This window comes from Odontesthes bonariensis, chromosome 10, assembly GCF_027942865.1.
Source record: "Odontesthes bonariensis isolate fOdoBon6 chromosome 10, fOdoBon6.hap1, whole genome shotgun sequence".
Lineage (NCBI taxonomy): Eukaryota > Metazoa > Chordata > Actinopteri > Atheriniformes > Atherinopsidae > Odontesthes > Odontesthes bonariensis.
This window is the reverse complement of record NC_134515.1, coordinates 21,222,303-21,242,160: the sequence shown is the minus strand read 5'-3', so window position 1 is coordinate 21,242,160 and position 19,858 is coordinate 21,222,303. Positions and strand designations below refer to the sequence as shown.

The following is a 19,858-nucleotide window of genomic DNA, read 5'->3' as shown; positions in this document are numbered from 1 at the left end:
ATTCGTAGTGATCAAAAAAGTCTTAAGGCTTGCTTTAAAAGAAGCAAGAGTTGACACAGACCTGAAGCTCCCTTCAGTTTGTTCCACATATAATGTGCACAAAAACTGAAAGCTCCTTTGCACTTACATCAGTTACACTCAACAACAGCATAAGAAAAAAAAAACTGTACTTCTGAAAACTGAAGACAATTTTTGTCAAATCATCACCCATATCATCATCATCATCTTACAATGTCTAATCTGGGAGCTCAAAAAGTCATATAGAAAGAAAAGCTAATCCTTTTGTTAGCAAAGTCTCTAACATAATTGGCTGAGGCCCTTAATTGTGAGTTCATTGCACATAAAGCACACTTTCAACTGGGTAGCAGAAATAAGTGAACTACTAACGAACTCCGCAACTCTTCCAGCTTCTCGCCTCTGATGGGAGATACCAGTCCTTACAAACCAAAACCATTCTTTTATAAAATACCTTACTCTGAAGGCTGACAGATTAACACTGTCTGCTAGTTCCTTTTGCCACAAGACCTCATATCTCAGCCTGAATGAGTCACATGAACATACGGTACATATTGTGAACTGCACAGATCGTATGCTGTACAGTTACTAGACTTACACTGACACTTTCTGTGATCCTCTTGTGTTTTGCTGTAACCCCTGTACAGGGTTACAGTACATGTATATATTTATGATTTAATAATAAATAAATGACTCAAATCATTCAACAGTTTTAATAAGAAAAGCAAAAAACAACCAGCATCGAAATTATGCAATTGGGAAGATTAATCATAGAGGTGCAAAGTCTTGACTTTTCACTTTGTCACACCTGCTTGTTGGCAAACAAAATAACTTGAGTGCAGAATGACTGTGAAAGCAAATGGTAAATATTTAGCTTATGCATGACAGATGTACATGCTTACACGTGCTACTTAGAGACAGAACTACCTGCACCTGCAGCATAGGAGGCCTTGTTTCTACTTCACTTTGTTCTCTTCCTGACCTAAGCTCATTTGTACCTGTTCTATCTCACTTCTCTCTCTTTCCCAAGCTAAGTTCCCTTTTTTCCTCTCTGGTCTAACCTGTTTCTCTCTATCCATTGATCATGTACAAACTTTCAAGCCATAAATAAAAGAAAATAATGTAAGAAGATTTAAAAAAAGGCCATTAATTATGGCCAGATATAGGGCAGACACAGATGTCCAAAAGGTTGATACAGCTAGCGATTATACACAAATGACAATATCAGCTGAAAAATGTGCATGGAATTCAGAACATGTTCATATTTGGTAGATGGAAAAGGATGTAGAATGGAAATGGAACTGATTCGGTGCAGATGCTTTGCTTCAAAGTATTTCTAACTGCATTACCTTCTCATCTCTTTGCATTCACTCTTTGTTAAACCCTAACTGTGATTTATCATTAAATTTAATTTTTTTTCTAAGCTATACTCTATCTTAGTCTAAAAATTAATTGATTGATTATCATTGTAAAAAGACACTGAATCATTCCACACTACAGAATAAATTATCAAGAGGGGAGGTCTATACGAGCGGATGCTACTCAGAGGACACTGGACCTGACCTGGGACCCTTATGGATTTGTGTAACATAACTTGTCTTCTGAGAAAATGACTCGATAGCCTGTTCTAAACAGGCCTTTTTTTCTGACTGGATTCTTTATTTAGCAAATGATGTATCTGTGTTGAAGTTGTTTTTTCTATCTCACAATGAACAGTGCTTCATGTATTCATACTCTCATGGTATAATCAATCCAGACAGTCTTATTCTGCTTACAAAAAACAATAGAGGCAGTTTCCACATCGTATTTTAGAGTTCCAAAGAGAAATCTGCATTGGGATTGGGATTCCATGATGCAAATCTCGCGGGCATGGAGCAGGTGGTCGAAAGTAAACTGCCGGTCTCGGTCTGAAACCAGCTGTGTACTCTGAACAGGGTCATTCAGATCTTGACCAATTTCCATGTTTTGAATGCTTAAAGCAGGGCACTGTGTGATTTTTTCAATCGCGTGATTCAGCTGCTGCTCATACTGTACGAGTGAATCGCAAGGGTTAAAACGTCACAGCTTACGATTCCTGTTCTCACACTGTACGACCCGATGGTCTGATGCGATCTGGCTGCTCACACTACACGACACGTCGGACTCGGTCGCCGGTCGCTGCCATGCTGTTCTGTTGTCTTTTTCTTCTTCTGTTGACAATTTTCTCTTCCGTGCCTATGTTTGCGCATACGTAGTGTGACAGGATGAGGTCAATCGGCTCGTCCAGCTGCTTCAACTGTGCGAGAGCCTCACGAGGAGCGACCAGGATTTCAAACAAGTTTGATTTTCATCCGATCGATCGGGAGGTGGTCGGGAGGGCTTAATCGTTTGTCGTTACCCCATGTATAGTACACGATGCGAGACGCACGATTGAGCCAAAACTCGGCCCGATCTCCAAAATAGTCGCACGAGTAAAAATCTTGTCGAAATCGGGCCAGAAATCGCACAGTGTATGCCCAGCTTAACATGTTTAAATGGGTGATGGAAGAAGGCACAAAATCAACTGTATGGATATCAAGAACATTTAGAATATGTGGCAGAGAGCAATAATGGTCTGAAATTGAACAAAAGCATGATTAAGGAAACATTCTCACTCAGGGCTCTCATGTAAAGCACCAAGCTTTTAGGAACCTTAAATATAGCCATTACACAGACAAAACTCTCTTTTCTTAGAATAACAATTCCGCTAACTTATAATACCATGTTTCCCCACAATCACAACACTACAAATGTTTAGTATCAAACTGCCTCAGCCACAGTCATACTTATAACAGGCCTTGAGTATGTCAAAACTTCCTAAGTGTCACCTGAATACCACTACTAATGAAAACTCTATCAGGACATAGGCATTTGCCATGTTTCTGTATCATATGACTCTGGATTAATTGTTGGTTTGCTTGAATGTATGACAGATTTTTGATGTGGTCCCTGACTTTAGGACCACATACAGTATAAAATAACATTTCTTCTAATGAGGGCAAGTACTTAAAGATCCAAGATCCACTGAAAACTAGAAATTAAATATAAAAAAACAATTAAAGCTGTGTGAATGTTATGACCCTTCACTGTACACCAAGTGCTTTGAGGGAGACGGTACAACAAGAGGAATCATCGGCAGGGAGGTTTGCCAGAAAAAAAGTCAAACAAACTGGGTAATGCCCCTGTTATTACACTAATTTGCATTCACAGCATGTGACTTTTAAGTCTAATTGAAATAACAGTTTTTGAGTTTCAACAGTGTGGGTGTCAGTGTGGGTGTAAGAATGGTGGCAGGGGAAAAACCATGATGTATACGAGTGTGTGCATCTGTGTCCATGCAGGCTTCCGAACATCATTCAAGTCTCTGTTCAAATGTGGGTGTATGTGCTGAGTGAGTCAATTATGCCATTCCAGCATTACCGTGAAGGAGTACCCAGTGCCACTAATGTAGTCCCCGATCATGGTGTTAACAACCTGATCTTTAACGCTACAGTGCATTAAGCTGAGAGATTGCACATGTACCATCAGCACCCACTCACTTAGCTTGGGACAGGCAGAGAGGAAGCGGAGGAATTTACGAAAGGCAAAAAATGTAGCATTTATCAGCTCTCACTTTCAAACATTTTAATTAATGTGTTTGGTAATATGCACCATTTTACATTAAATATTATTAACTAGAATAATAACACAATAGTGCTAAGTGGATTATTAAAACACAACATCATTTTCTTGTTGTAACTCTATGAGACTCTATGTTGTATTCAGCCAAGTGAAAAAAGAAAACAAACAACAAAAAAAATCTTTAATTCTAAGGAAACCATTCACACTTTTCACTTATTCAAACAACCGAGAGCCAAATATCTAAGAAAAGGTCTCCACAGATAAAGGTGATTTTACTAAAATTAATGATACATAAAGTAGACATTTTCTAGAAATTTTCCAACTTTAAGCATGAAAAAAGAAGAAAAAAGATCTCTCTTACAAAAAGTAAATGCATCCTCTAAATGATCAAAAAGGGTGACAATTAAAGAGCGATACCAAATCAAAAACAGGTGGAACCCTTCTTTCAATCCCCAGGTTTCTATGATCTGGAGTTCCCCTCGTTGTTGAATCCTGTGATGTCTTGCTCGGATGCTTTGATCTAAAGTGTTTTCGAAGGACGTCACCAAATAAATATTACAACAAAAATACTACAACAACAATAGGCTTGTTTGGTCGAGATGAACAATTTTTCACCATTAACAAAGCAGGGTGGTGGAAATGTTATGGTATGGGGTTACTTCACTGCCTCGGGAACTGAGCAAACAACCTATTCAATCATTAATTCTGAATCACAACAAAGAGTGCTTACAAATATAATTATGAAAGTCAATCTGAAGTTTCAAGCAATATGTACTAGAAATCCTCAAAAACATCTTGCAACAAAGGGAATATTGTGTGAAGGAGTGAAAATTTCACAAATCAGTCAAAGTTTTAAGTATTAGACACTAGCAAATAAATATACATAACATCCACAAGTAATTATATTTGAAAAATTGAGAAATACCTTGGAAGACTATTAGATCGACTGATATATTCATTAAAGAGAACATTTTTTTTTTAAATATAAATTTTCTTTGGGATGTTGTTCAACTATACCACTTCTATTTATAGATGCCATGTAACAAAGGATCAAATCTGTCACAATTTGCATGAAGTACACTTTTCCATGACTCAACCATTCCATTAAGCTTGTAAGGTTGGTTTCATTCTATTTAATTTATCACCACACCATTACTCTTAATAAGTCTAGTTTCTCTTCAATATAATCCCTATATTAACGACTGCAACACAATTCCACAAACGCTAATTCTAAGTATACGCTTTTTAAATTTATTTTGTCACACCCACATTTTTTTTTTTTTTAAATATGTAGGCTAGTCATCTGCGTTGACATGAAGGCAAAGCAAACAAAACACATTCACAAAAAACTTCAAAAATATCAAATCAAATCAAATAAAAATGAGAAAAGAAATGTCTTTAACCTGGATTTAAAAATGTCTACATTTGGTGAAAGTTTAATCTCCAGTGGCAGTTTGTTCCACTTATTTGCAGCATAACAGCTAAATGCTGCTTCTCCATGTTTAGTCTGGACTCTGGACTGGACCAGCTGGCCTGAGTCCTTGGATCTAAGAGCTCTGCTGGGTTTATATTCTCTGAACATATCACAGATGTATTTTGGGCCTAAACCATTCTGGGATTTGTAAACCATCAGCAGGCTTTTAAAATCTATTCTGTGACTGACTGGAAGCCAGTGTAAAGATTTTAAAACTGGTGTGATGTGTTCAGATCTCTTAGTCCGGGTTAAAACTCTAGCAGCAGCGTTCTGGATGAGCTGCAGATGTTTGATGCTCTTTTTGGGAAGTCCAGTTAAAAGAGCGTTACAGTAATCGAGTCTACTGGAGATGAATGCATGGATGAGTTTCTCCTGGTCTTTTTGGGAGAGGAAACCTTTAATTTTGTTGATATTTCTGAGGTGGTAAAAAGCTGCCTTGGTGACAGCTTTGATGTGGCTGCTGAAAGTCAGATCTGAGTCTATCAACACTCCCAGGTTACGAACTTGGTCAGTAATTGTAAGGTCCCGAGTCTCAAGATATTTACCAACGCTGACCCTCTTCTCTTTGCTACCAAACAGAATGATCTCAGTTTTGTCTTCATTTAATTGTAGAAAATTATCTCTCATCCAGGTGTTTACTTCCTCCAGACACTGACACAGTACGTCTGCTGGGCTGCAGTCGTCCGGTGACAGAGACACATAAAGTTGTGTATCGTCTGCATAACTGTGATAATTGATGTTAAAATTCTGCAATATCTGACCCAAAGGGAGCATATACAAGTTAAACAGATGAGGTCCAAGAATTGACCCCTGGGGGACTCCACAAGTCATGGCCACTCGCTCAGATTCATAGCTGCCAATAGTAACAAAATAACGCCGGCCTTCTAAGTAGGACCTGAACCAGTTAAGGACCGCTCCAGAAAGTCCAACCCAGTTTTCCAGCCTGTGCAACAGGATTCTGTGATCTACAGTATCAAACGCAGCGCTGAGGTCCAACAGAACCAGGACTGAAACATTACCAGAATCAGTATTCAACCTGATGTCGTTTAACACTTTGACCAGAGCGGTTTCAGTGCTGTGATGACGTCTGAAGCCTGATTGAAACTTGTCAAGACTTCCACTTTCATTCAGAAAGTCGTTGAGCTGGTTAAATACAACTTTCTCAAAATAAAGCAAAAGTTTCTCAGAACTATTCCGAAATACAACTTCTATATAAACGGATAATAGTTTATGAGAGCATGACCCCCATATAAAAGTTTGGAAAAAAGAATAAATAAATAAATATCCTTTGTTGATTGTGACAAATACTCCCACTCCGTGGAGCAACACAGTGGATCAACAGCCTCAAGGGGAAAAGAAAGATTTTGAGTCAGGAAAGACACCATATGTGAAGCAGGAGGGACTGACCGTGACACTCCACCCTCTGGTGCTCACTTTAAACTCTAATCTCCTCTTAGACTTTACACTTCTCCTCACCCACTTTCATACTCTCCTTTTTCACGGTTCTGAAAGGGTAAGACACCACTCTCTGAGTGTGGAAATGTGACTGGAAGACAACCAGGGGGCATGGATGTAGGTAATCAGTGGGCAAACGAGGCAGCAGACTGAGTAAATAACTTGGAGGAAAGGCCAAGTAAAATGGTTCATATGGCACACTTAAAATCAGAAGTAAATTTTGGCCCCACTAACTCTGGGGAATACATGTCTAAAAGTCTAAAGCAACGGTTTGAGACTATAATAACACACATCACGATAATCTTGCTGTAATTCTGTACTCAAACTGTTAGTACAGAATACAGAATATACTTGATGTTGCTGTAAAACTGTTGAAATGATCAGAAAAAATGGCTATTCTTCTTTATCCAAAGTTAATAATCAGGGCAAGTCCCCACATACTTTTTCGGGTATGAAAGGGAAAGAGAGACATGATCTGCTCTCACTTGAGCTTAGCAGTTACATCTTATGAAACGTTTGCATAGAAAGTTTGAATTTATTGCATCCCTACTACTTTAAACAAATGAATGGTATGTACTGCAAAATGTTTTTTGTAAATACAGGTGCTGGGCAATAATGAGCAGTATATTTGTGACTTTGTTTGATGCACTAATTTTGCTGATTCAGCACCCATGTGTCAGTGTCACATTTTGTATTGCCTTCACATGAAATGTACAAGCCTAAATGTAAAACAACATACGACAGTGCTTCCTTGAAACGGCGATGAAAGTTCTCCCGTTGAATATGGTGAAGGCTTACATGTGGAAGCTAAACGGGGGATCAAGTGTGAGGTGCGACTGCGTTTTCTGAATTTATATTTTAACCTTACACAGTCTAAATTTGGGCACAAGAACTACTTGTTATGTTTAGGAAAAACAAATAGTTTGGGTTAAAATAGACCCTCTGACAAGTGACCAACATAACGTCAGGATCATTTTTAAACCATAAAAACACTCTGATTCGTTCGGTATTGAGGAAAAGAAACAGCAATAGGCTTTGTATCCTGTTGTGGACAGGCAGCTCGGCTTTGCAAAATTTTATTTCATACCGGGCTGCACTAGTGAATACTTCTGGAAGTCACTATGTTTTTACATGTTAATCACTCTTAAGTTTTGTTGTCGTTTTTTTTTCATTAATAGATAAATAATAATACATGTTGATCACCTTATAATCCAACATGTCTACACATGTATATCGTCTTATATTGTCTTGAGGCCATTTTGTCTCCACAAAATGTATTTGTGCTACTGTCACGATACAGATGTAATTAAATTGAAAAAAAATTTAATTGATCGATGTATATTCAACAGAAATTATGCATGTGGGATCAACACAATTGTATTATAAACAAAATAAAAAAGAATATTGTAGCATCATTTTTTACAGGGATTTCAATCTCGTAGATACCCAGAGCTTGAGGTGTAATTAGCTGACCAACTGCACCAACATTCAACCTCTCCAACAATAGCAAAAATTATTTGGAATAACTTTTTTTCTTTTCTGTTTTTCCTGCCAAAGACGATTAATTTATTTTGTACTTATTCTTGCAGGATAAAAAAAAAAAAAAAATCAATAATAATTAAATTGTGAGCAAGTGGGTACACTGTGTGAGAATAAGTATCTTTTTAATCCCGCTCTTTTCGATAACTGAGTCATCCTTTAAAAAAGGCTTTCCAGAGGCTTGTCAACATCACTTTCTCTAGGTAGCGCATTGTGCCTCTGTTGGAAGCCTTTTCTGATCAATTTTTTTCTGACACTGTTGACAAAGGTACCTTAAAATGCTTTGTGTGTGGGGTTGGCAAGCAGGTGAGACATAATACGTATGCAGTGTAATTGTGCATTATACATTTGACAGTCAAAGCTAACACCTCAATAAATACCTTAAAAAATCCCATCTTCACATAGCCAGGTGATGCTCTGAATACGCATGCACCCACTCGGGTCAAATCATTTTTGTGAGCGATGAGGACAGCAAATTCACTAATCAACAAACGAGTGGCTACTTCTGTGCATTTTATGGCTTACGTTCTAGACAAGTGTGAGAAAAAAAATAAAATTTAAATAAAAGAAGTATAGAGAATTTCTGTCACTGCTCCCTCCAGACTAGGGCTACATTTTTAGTCAACATTAGGCTTGGCGATTGGCTGTTTGTCTTCAACCTCAAAGGAAGGATTTCATTGGCTACAGAGGGCACGGGAGACTGCTCTCTGCTTTCCTATTTACAGCACATGAGCATTGCGGGTAAAAGAGTGAGGGAGGAAAATCGCAGCAGATTACCGTGCCAATTTCACATGGAAGCAGAAGAGCTCTGGAAAGGATAGATAAGGAAATTCCTATCGAACTGCTGCCAGCCAAATATGTATCCAATAGCAAAAAACCTCACAAACATTTTATAATAAACCCCGAATAGTGATGGAGGAGGTTTCACCCTACAGCATGGATGTGGTATTTTTAGCTCAGCTGGTGATAATTACCATCTATTCACCATGTGCTGCGGTATAAAAAACACTATTAGAAATGCCACCATCAGAGCTACACAGACATGTGCACATGTACACCTACATGGTTGTACACATAAAGCGCTCATGAAAACCTACACGCGTGTAAACAACACAGCTGTTAGTGATCACACCCTTGTAATGCTTGCAAAATCCAAAACATCATTAGCCGTGAAAAATGTATGGTCACGATACAAATTGCCAAGGAATACTAAAAACTGTTTACAACACCAATACACAAGGACACAGATTCATACAGTGACTTGCAAGAGTATTCACCCCCTTTGCACTCTTATTTTTTTGTGTTACAACCTGTATTGTAAATAGACTTTTTGGGGTATTTTGTTTTGGGGGAAAAAATCTGCAAAACGTGTTTAAACTGATGAATGAACTGAAAAAACTAAATAAATGTAAAAACTTGAAAGAATGAAAAAGACTGAAAAGAGCTTTTACAACAATGACAGCAACAAGTCTTTTAGGATATGTGTGTATGTGCTTGCATCGAGCCACTTTGATGTTTGCCTCTTCTTTAAACCGAAACTGCTTCAGCTCCTTCAAGTTGGATGGGTTCGACTGGAGTATAGCACTGAGCGTACTTTGCTGTACATTGATTGAGCTCTTGGCTTTGACAAGCCCATTCCAACACATTAAAACATTTCCCCTTAAAACACTCAAGTGTTGTTTCAGCAATATGCTTTGGGTCATTGCCCTTCTGTCAGGAGAACCTTTGTCCTGAATTTAGGAACATCCATCATTCCTTCAATTCTGACCAGTTGCCCTATCCCTGCCAATGAAAACCACTCTCCCAGCACGGTGCTGCCATCACCATGCTTTACTATAGGGTTGGTGCTCTTGGGGTGATGAGAAGTTTGGGTTTTCCACCAGATGTAGTATTTTCCTTGATGGACAGAAATTTCCATTTTGGAAACTTATTCCGTATGTTTGGCAAATCTTCCACATGCCTTGTGGCAAACCTTTATGTAAACAGTGGCTTTTTTCTGACTTCTCTTCGGTAAAGCCCAGCTGTGCTGTGTTGTGTACAGCTTATAGTGGTCCTATGGACAGATACACCAGCCCCGGTCAAGAAGCTTTCCAGCTCCTTCAGGATTACTTTTGGTGCCTGTGATGTATTTTCAAAGTTTCACTTTTTTTTTTGCCACCAACCCTGATTTGGACATCTCCACAACATTGTCCCTGACCTCTTTGGAGAGTTCCTTGGTGTTAATAGACTGAGGGGCCTTTCAGAACAGGTGTATATGTACAGAGACTTACCCTGTATACAGGTTAACCTTATCTAACTCATTTTGTGAATTCTGAAGGTAATTTGTAGCAAAACATCTTATTCAAGGCTTCAGCAATGGGGGTTAATACATATGCACACACAAACATTAGCGCTTTTTTTTCCAATTTCACTTCACAAATTTGGACTGTTTTTGTGCATTATTTTTACAAAAAATCTCCCCCAAAAAGCCATTCAAATTACAATTTGCAAATGCAAAATAATAGGAAAAACAGCAATGGGGGGTGGATAATTTTGCAAGCCACTATAGATCTCTTATCAAAGAGTCTTTTGTTTTTACTCTGATAACATACATGCCAACAAGTACCTGGTAATGACATATGACTGATTTATAGTTAAATATTTCGTCTTTCATCCCTCTCCCATCATCACCCTTTCCCACTTATTTTCCTCAAATTTTTGGAGACCTGGAAACATGAAACTGGCATGCTGCTCCAGCATCTCTAGTGTTTTTTTTTTCGGTTCCCTCTTGAAAATGTGCCTCACTCTCCCCTAGAGAACTCTCTATTACACTAGGCTGTATCAGCCAGTATCAGCTCTGTAACAGTGTCATTAAATCTGAAACAAAGGGGAAGTCGCCACGTTGGGCTCATTTCATCGCAGCCAGATAATTACTGGTACAAAACACCATTGTGATCCCACACAATGTTACTGCCCATCGAGCACCATATGAAAACACAAAGACACCTACACACAGACGAACCCACACATGCAGACGCACAGACACATGTCAACAAAAGCATGCAAAAATATCTTTGCAGATAATATTTGTCAAATAGCGCAAGACATCAATTCTATATTTGACTTAAATTATAAATTACTTAAATTAAGACTTTTTTTGTTTTTTTGTCATTCTATGTGTTGTTTAAAAATTGCGTGCAGTAGCTTATTTCTTCTCACATTAAACAAGTCTGCTACTGCACTGATTTTCAATACAATAATTCAATACACTAAAAGTGATGTTGTGTTCCATCAAATATATATCAATCAGTTAAATAATTGATATTTTGGACATCGTTGTTTTCCTGGTCACCTGGTTAGTTGTGTGGTCTAAATAGTGGAAGAAAACTTACAAAAATCACAAAGGGGGATCTCTTGTTCACGTTAAACAAACAATATCGGGGTCACATATGGGGATAATAAATAGAGGAGGAACACTGTTTCGTTACTGAGCATTCATTTTGAGAATGAAGTTGAAATTATAAATGGTTGAAAAAGTGTAGAACTTTGAGGGTTTCTTTTTAAAACGAAAACAGTCAAACTGTTGAGGGCAACGATAAGATAAGTTTAACTTTTTTGACACAAAATCATATCATCAGTGTTGGCACTTGTGATGTGGAGTGAAATATTTGCAGTAAATGGTGGAAAAAATTCTTCAGAATCAGTTTTAGTTTCTGTTTAAACCAATAAACACATTGTGGTAATAACAGTTATTGGGACTTTGAGGAGGTTCTTTGTTTCAAGGCACTAATACCTCTTGGTCAATGTTTTCAGCTGATTTGAACAACTAGAAAATCTGAAATTTTAGTTAACATTTCAACCCTATTTTCTCATCAATAAAAAAGCAAAACAATATTGTCTAGATATAAAAGACAAAAAAAAAAAAAGAGCAAATGGTAAGGACACTGTGGGAAAAAAATGGAGCTGGACAGCAGTAAGTGGTTCATTTAGATGCTAATCCTTCTTAATACCTAATGACAGCAGAAAACCACAGGGCATTCTCTGTAATACCTTACAGAATTGCGAAAGTAAACATGCTCGCTGCAGGCACAGACACCACCACACATGCCACAAACCCGATAAGTAGTTTAGCAGCAAATGCTTCATATCATATCTCCTCTCAATAACTCAAGTTTGTGCTGTTGCTTGTCTGACTTTAGTAAATCCTGTCCTGAGGTGTGCTTGATGGTCAGCACAACAGCTCTCCTGGGACTGTGAATAGCTGAGAGTGACTGTCTGAGACGTGTGTACAAAATGATCACATGATTAGTGAGAGATGTGTCCCAACATCAGCTTTTAAAAGGGAAAAGCCTGTTAAGCCTTGTCAAGCGAAACAGGTGTCTTCTCCTTTGTCGTCTCATGTTTACAGAGACTCTTGTTATTGTCTGCCTTTTGCATTGCAGAAGATTAATCTCAGAAACACTACCGAGAATAGATTATTTTAAGCATGAATTAGTTATTGAGCTTTTAAGAACAATGGGTGAACGTGGTTATTAAAATCAAGCATGAGTTATTAGAATATAGATGTAGGAATTAAAGGACGTTGTAAATATAGACTCACCTGCAGGTCGGGATCTTCGTCATGCTGTAGATGGGCTTCCTCTGCCGCCTCCACCAATCTCTACAGGTAAAAAAAAAGAGAGAAAAATAACTGCTTTACTACAAAATTGATTTGGGAGTCAGAAATGATAAGCAGGGAAACATCCATAAAGAAAGTAGCTTTACAACCAGCTTAGCAAGTACCCCTTAGCACCAGAGCAACACTAAAAAACCCCAGGACACTCGTGCACAGAAGGCAGACAGATACTGGGCCATCTCGTAAAAGGAGGCTATTTTCCTAAATGGTTCAGCAGAACAGGTAATGTCTGCCTTGGGTTCTTTGGACACTATGACAACAAACTCCATCATCAGTATACACTGTTTTAAACAGACACTCACCAACGATCACCAATATACACGCTCACAAACACACACAGACACTCATTCCATCATCACCCTCTTGCAGGTCTTGTCAGCCGTGCATGCCTGCAGGGGGGTGTGGGTATCTGTGTGTGCTTGACTTAGCATAATGCTTCTTTTTTCCACCCAATCTTATTCTTTTTATTTCTCTTTTGGGAGAGCTATCATCATTTGTATTTTTTTCCCCACAGATGCTCTGTGGTGCTCTCTTGTCCACAGTTTGTCCTAAAAGGTCTCAGGTCGAGCCCATTCCTCGATTACCTTTCTGATGACTGTCATTCGTTGCTAATAAGACTTCCTATTGTGTGATGCTCGACTATGCAGTTCATTTCTAAAGCTCTGTGTGGAATGTGGCTATTGGGTTTTGGGTGGCTTCCCTGAACGAGGAGATTCTTGGTAGGGTACTTTGTTTGACTGGACAACCAACGCTATGAAGCCTTGTAGTAGTTCCAAAGTGTGTACAGAAAAAAAGGGTACAGCAGAGTTTTTGTGTTCCCAGACACAAAAATATTTGACCAACACATAAGGTCACATATACAATAAGCATATAAGTACAGGCCCCTGGTCGTATCCAAACTCATACCTGCCATACAGATCTTTGGAGGAAGTCTGTAAGATGATGGTAAATCTGTTTTTGCGGAAGACAGGTCAAATTCCAGTCTCCAACCTGATCTGTGCCACCAGTATCTTCTTGACAGTTGCACTGTTATTTCTCACCTATTATACACTCCCTGTTTGTGACATTTATAGTATATTGCACATTACAGCAAACAAAAAGGGTAGAAAAATCCATGAACACAATGAATCCTTCACAGACGTTTCACTGAAAATACAAATAACTCCTTAAATGTGTGATTAATACCCACTTACTAATAAGCTTCCCACAAGATCTCCTCCTTACTTCATACTTACATTAATATGTCACAATTTTTCAGAGAACTAAAGCCAAGTCCCACGGTAAAGTGTCATTGAAAGGAAAGATAAAGGGGCTGCAAAGACAGCCGAAGAGCCATTTTGTACTTGACAGCTAAACTATGGGAGCCAACACACACTTAGAGGAAATATGCTTTAAGGTTTAACACTCCTTGAGTGTGGTGACTGAGACTTTCTTATGATAAAAAGGATTCAGGAACAGTATAGGAATGTGCATTATGCTGTTCTTCATCAACAACAGAAGACTGGAGGGAAAGATGGAATAAAGAAAAAAAAAGACATGAAAGCAAGTAGGACATGAAGTCTTTGACACAATTTACAGACAGTAGGGATGTGCTGATCAAAATTAGGTTAACGAAATGCCAGGTGTATAAAGTCTTTGATTTTGCTGTGAAGCTATTAAGTAGTCAAGTATGGCTGAGGGCTGAGAACTGAAGACACATTTTCAGCTGTAGTGATGATATCTGAAGATGTAACGGTCATCAGAAAAATCTAAAGTAATGCCTTACGCCATAAAAACCATGACACAAACACAGCGTGAAATTGTCAATCAGGAGGTGTACAAGAGGATTTTGAAGTGCAGAAGAGAGCAGGAGTTTCTGTATCATTCAACAAGAAAAAACTGATAACCACAGAGCCAAAATGCAAACGCAGCAATGTTTGCATGAAATTAGATCATTATCGGTCCATTTTAGTTTTCAGTATCCAACATAGCTGTCGTATAGGTGTAATTTACTGTTTTTAGATAACTCCAAAATCTCAGCTGAAACATCATATGGCTTGATGTGTAACAAAGCTTACACACATTCAAAATGAGTGTTTCCTGAAATGTCTGTTTGACTGTAAGACTGCAGGAAATACTTGGGAAAAATAATTGTGTGGTACATTCATGCACAAGTATCTTAGAATCAATAACAATTTTGAATAAATAAAAGCTACGGGTGAAAGGCCAGGATATACCTTTTTGGTCAGAGACTGTCAGATTGACTCAGGAATTTCTTTCTGCCTCTAACAGACTCACACACACACACACACACATTTCTCTCCGTTTTCCAAATGTGATGCTCTTGGTATGTTCTCATTTCGAGTAACTTCCCTCTTTCACAGCTGGTCTTGGTGCCTGTGAGTTCTAGTAATGGACTTCCATTTCACATTTCCATTCAAATGGCTTTAGCGGTTAAACTACTGCAATCAACGAGCTTATTTCAGCTGAGCCATGCGTAAGAGTGTGTGTGTGTGTGTGTGTGTGTGTGTGTGTGTGTGTGTGTGTGTGTGTAGGCAAGCTGTTTTAGGAAGCAAACACTGTTATCTAGGGTCTAGCCAATCATTTTCTTCACCATAGCAACACACCTGGCCAATGCATATTGTTGCATATGATTTTGTGATTGGTTCTATTCAGCTATTGATTCAAGTGTGCATTTTTTCTTCTTCCTTCTTTGTCTCCGAGAGATCGAATGAGGAAAGCAAATCAGAAAGGGTCTGGACACCCTCCAATCTTTCAAAGACCCGGGCCGGAAACTCTTACAACAGTGTGAGAGCCTGGAGGTGTGTGTGTCTGTGTGCATGTTTTTGTGAATCCAGGCATCGAGAGGCACACAAAAACAGAAAGAACCAAAGAGAAAAAATAATAATAATCATTTGGCAGGTACACCTGCTTGATGTCCACAACAAACACAGATAAGGGTTGTGAATAAACAAAGATAAGGACGGAAGAAAAAAAACGAATGAGGAAAGATGAAAGAGAGAATAACATTCTCTAAAGGTCTGAACACTTAGCCCCACACTCCTTACAAAATGTCAGATGCTGTCTGTAAAGCCAGTGTTGACAGACACACACTTTTCAGGTACTGGTGTTTTTCAGTGTGTGCATGTGTAATTTTTCTCTGAGCTGACACATTTGAGTCCTAGCCCACTTTTCATTTTTCTGCCACTTTTACACATCATTTTTAAGCATTCTTCACTGACTGTGTGAGTGTGCAAGCACTGTAGGGGAGTGGTGCCCAGAAAAGAGGGCATACTCTTGATTTCCACCCCATTTTATTCCAAACGGCCTGACAGGTAAAAGATAAGTGTTTCCTTCTGTTAGAAACAGCTACATGTAAGAGTACTCAAAATAATTTGCACATTCCCACATGTGAGTGAGAAAACAGGTGTGTATTTTCAATATAGCTGCATATACCCTGCTCTACACCGGTACATATGTATCATAAAGTGGAGCTCAATTTAAAGGGATAGTTCGCCTCTTTTGACATGAAGCTGTATGACAGCCCATATTAGCAATATCATTTATGAACATTTTCTTACCCCCTGCTGCGTACTGTGAGCCGAGTTCCAGCCTCGTTTTGGCGTTGACGAAGGTAGTCCGGCTAGTTTGCTAGGGTCTTGCTTCTCAAAACAATATGCGTTCAAAAGAGTAATACATTTGCATCACAAAATCGTCACTTCAGAAAAAGTCAGACCTCACAATCGCTTGGCGCTATTTTTTGCCTCACTTGATATCAATGCGTTCAGCCACCTAGCGATAGCCGCACCTGTTACGCTGTTTACTGCTCGGAAGCAGGGGAGTGCTAGGTCTGCTCTTCGGTCTGCACGGTTTACACAGCCCGTAGTGATATGAAGGTAGAGAGAAAATAGCGCCAAGCAATGTGAGGTCTGACTTTTTCTGGATGGACGATTTTGTGATGCAAATGTATTACTCTTTTGGACGCATATTGTTTTGAGAAGCAAGACGCTTTATTTTCGGGACCCTAGCAAACTAGCCGGACTACCTTCGTCAAAGCCAAAACGAGGCTGGAACTCGGCTCACAGGACGCAGCGGGGGGTAAGTCAATGTTCATAAATGATATTGCTAATATGGGATGTCAGTCATACAGCTTCATGTCAAAAGAGGCGAACTATCGCTTTAAGAACTGAAGTGAATGTATAGTGTACATGTGTGAGAACTGCTGAAAGAAAATGTATTTCTATTAAAGTTTCCCTGTTGAATTACGTAAAATCTCACCTCTTGAGTCCTCTATCAGAAACTATGATTCTGATATTCATTGATATGCATCACAAGGCCAACAGCAACAACAAATGGATGTTTCTTTGATTTTCCCTAATGCAAAATAAATATTCTAATGTGTGATGCCATCAAGCAAACAACATGCAGCACAGAATTACAGCATCAGAAACGTATTTGAACAAAAATTGGCAAAGGTTAATAGTTTTTAGAAGACGACAGTGACTAAACAGAAATAACATGATAAAGAGGGAATAACAGCACAGCAAGGGTCACTCTCACAGCCTGGAGAGTGAAGGTGTGAAGGTTCCTCTCAGTGTTCCAACAGTCCCACTCGTGGGGTTCAGTTCACATGAGTTATTGTTCCTAATCAGGAGAAGATCCATAAACGACACTAATTTCAAATAGAAATTTCACTCTGGCCAGAAGAACGATAACAAGGAGAGGAGTGTGTTGCTGCTATCTCATACACTCACTCCAGACGCTGGCGTCTCTGCTGTTGCTCAACAGTCATCAAGTTTTACAAAAATGGGTGTAGCATTTTGACAATACACTGAAAAAAAGAAAAAGAAAAAATAAAATAAAAATCGGGAGTTTTATGTTGTTGTCCTTTGCATCTGTTGTGTTTAAAGCTGATCTCAACACAAGAGATAAACCAAAATGTTACATTCCACTAGCATGAAAATGACATCATGGCACCATCAAAACAAAGTCAACAGAGAGCATATTGGCAGATATTTCATGGTTGACACTGAAATACCAAACTACATTTATCATGACACACAGATTCCCACATTTAATTGAGAAGACCCACCCCCAAAAACACTTTTTTGGAGGGAGGGGAGGGGTTGTTACAGAAAGGAACAAATACAAGATTTTCAGCCTCGAGTGTTTTTATTTCTTTGTTGATCTTTGTTTTCCATCTCCATGCTTTTCAGGATATTATTCCAAAAAGGATATTCCGATTGTTTTTTGCTTGCTGTATGGTCAGGTTTAGACATGTAGTCTTTTTTTCTCTTTTTACTCTTTTTTTCCCCCACTTACACGTCTGTCTTTTAATCAAACACCAAAAACAGCAAATAATCATTTTTATAGGGTTGGGAGAACACAAAAATGGGCAAAGAAAATTGTCAAAACAACTGGATTTCTGCTTCCTGCTGAACAAATAGATCTCTAGTCTGTTTCACAAAAATAGTGTTATCATCACATTATTCCTACACATTACATGCCTCAGCCACATACAACTATGTTGAAAGACTGTGCCTAAATAGCATATCTCTGTGAGACCATGCTGGGCAAGGAATAGAATTTGTCAACAGGTGCCACATAAAAGGGAGACATCACATCTATCAAAGAATATGGTTTTAATGGGAATTCCCAAAAAGATAATATCATTTGTTTTGTACTCTAATCATAATTTAAACTCTTGATTTACACCCATATTGTATAATCTGGCATATTTTTCAGGAAGTGTAACTCACCATGCAGTAAGATTGGAGTTAGACCACAACCGCCATATCGACTTAAAATAATGTCAACGGGTGCAGGGAGATTATAAGTTGGAAAAAACGGATTGGAGATAAACATATGCTACTCACATCTGCAAATGTAAATTCCAGCATATCACCTGGACGAGCACTCCAGGTAATGCGATAGAGTTTGTGTGCATGTTGTGTGACTACTGGCGTACACAAATGCGCGCACTGTCTGACCACTTTGCTTTCATTTTTCTGGCAAAAACTAAAACAAGCATACCGCGCGTCTTTTTTTCTTTTGCATTTTTTTTCCTCAATAGGTGGTCGTGCTAAAGTCTGTGATGGAATTTAAATAAAGTAGAAATTACTTTTGTCTCGACTCGAGCCACTCTGTCACAGCTCAGGCTTATGAGATGACAACAATAATTAAACTGACACAGTCAGAAGCAGGGCTTGTTTTCTCCTTAAAAAGACACACCCGCTTGACTACACACGTACACCTTCACAAACCTTCACGGGAGCTGACCGGGTCACAGCTAAAACCACAGAGCTTACAAGACTTGCTGTGGTAATCGTGAACGACTTGTTCGCTATGGACGTGGAGTATAGCATATTTCTGCTGTTCTCAGTCTGCACTTCACTTTCGTACCTGGCGCAAACCTAATTAGACCTGACCCGGCTGGTTTGATCCAATCAACAAAAGTTGCAAATGAAGAATAAAACTGCTGACATTTATTTCAGCAATGACAACGATTTCTACAGTCAACTGGTAACAGTTTGAAAATCTGTTTGGACTCAATTGTCAGTGTAGGCTTAGGCAGATCAGTTTGACCTATTTAGAATGCTTCCCCAGTGCACTCATGTGACTAAAAGCTATGTCTTCCACCTCAATAAAAACATAGTTTCTGTTCTGTTCGGATTTTCCATCCAACCCACTTTCACCGCCCATGCCATTTCTTCCATGTTTGTACTAATCAAACCCCTCTCACAATCTGACATCCTGTAATCATATTTAGCTTCTAAAAGGATTTGGCTTGTTTACTGTTTTAAAAGCTTAGAAATGAGCGCCTTCATTTAACTGTCAATTTGATTGGTTTATTGTTGTTCGTGCAACCCACCTACTGTGTAGTGGGTTTCTTGACGGTTGAAGCCACTGACCTTAGCAAATGCCTATTCATAATAGATGGAGCACTAAATCTGTCAAAGTTTGCGAAGGCCGTCATACATAGCTGAGCTACACTAACAGCTGCTGCGAGAGGAGCAGAGGAAGGGTAACTGAGGGGGGGTTACATACATTATTGACTGGGAGCGGAAGTCTTTGACGTTTTCTCCGCAGTACATTAAGACCTT

The 19,858-nt window shown here is 38.8% G+C and overlaps 1 protein-coding gene across 2 annotated transcripts in view; it reads right to left on the bottom strand.

Annotated features, from left to right (window-relative positions):
- cacna2d3a (calcium channel, voltage-dependent, alpha 2/delta subunit 3a) overlaps positions 1-19,858 on the bottom strand; it is a 126,463-nt gene that overhangs the window by 70,566 nt on the left and 36,039 nt on the right. For both annotated transcript variants that reach the window (XM_075476855.1, XM_075476856.1), the window contains exon 4: positions 12,702-12,761. In XM_075476855.1, coding sequence (XP_075332970.1) covers positions 12,702-12,761 — 60 coding nt within the window. The remainder of the gene's footprint in view (positions 1-12,701; positions 12,762-19,858) is intronic.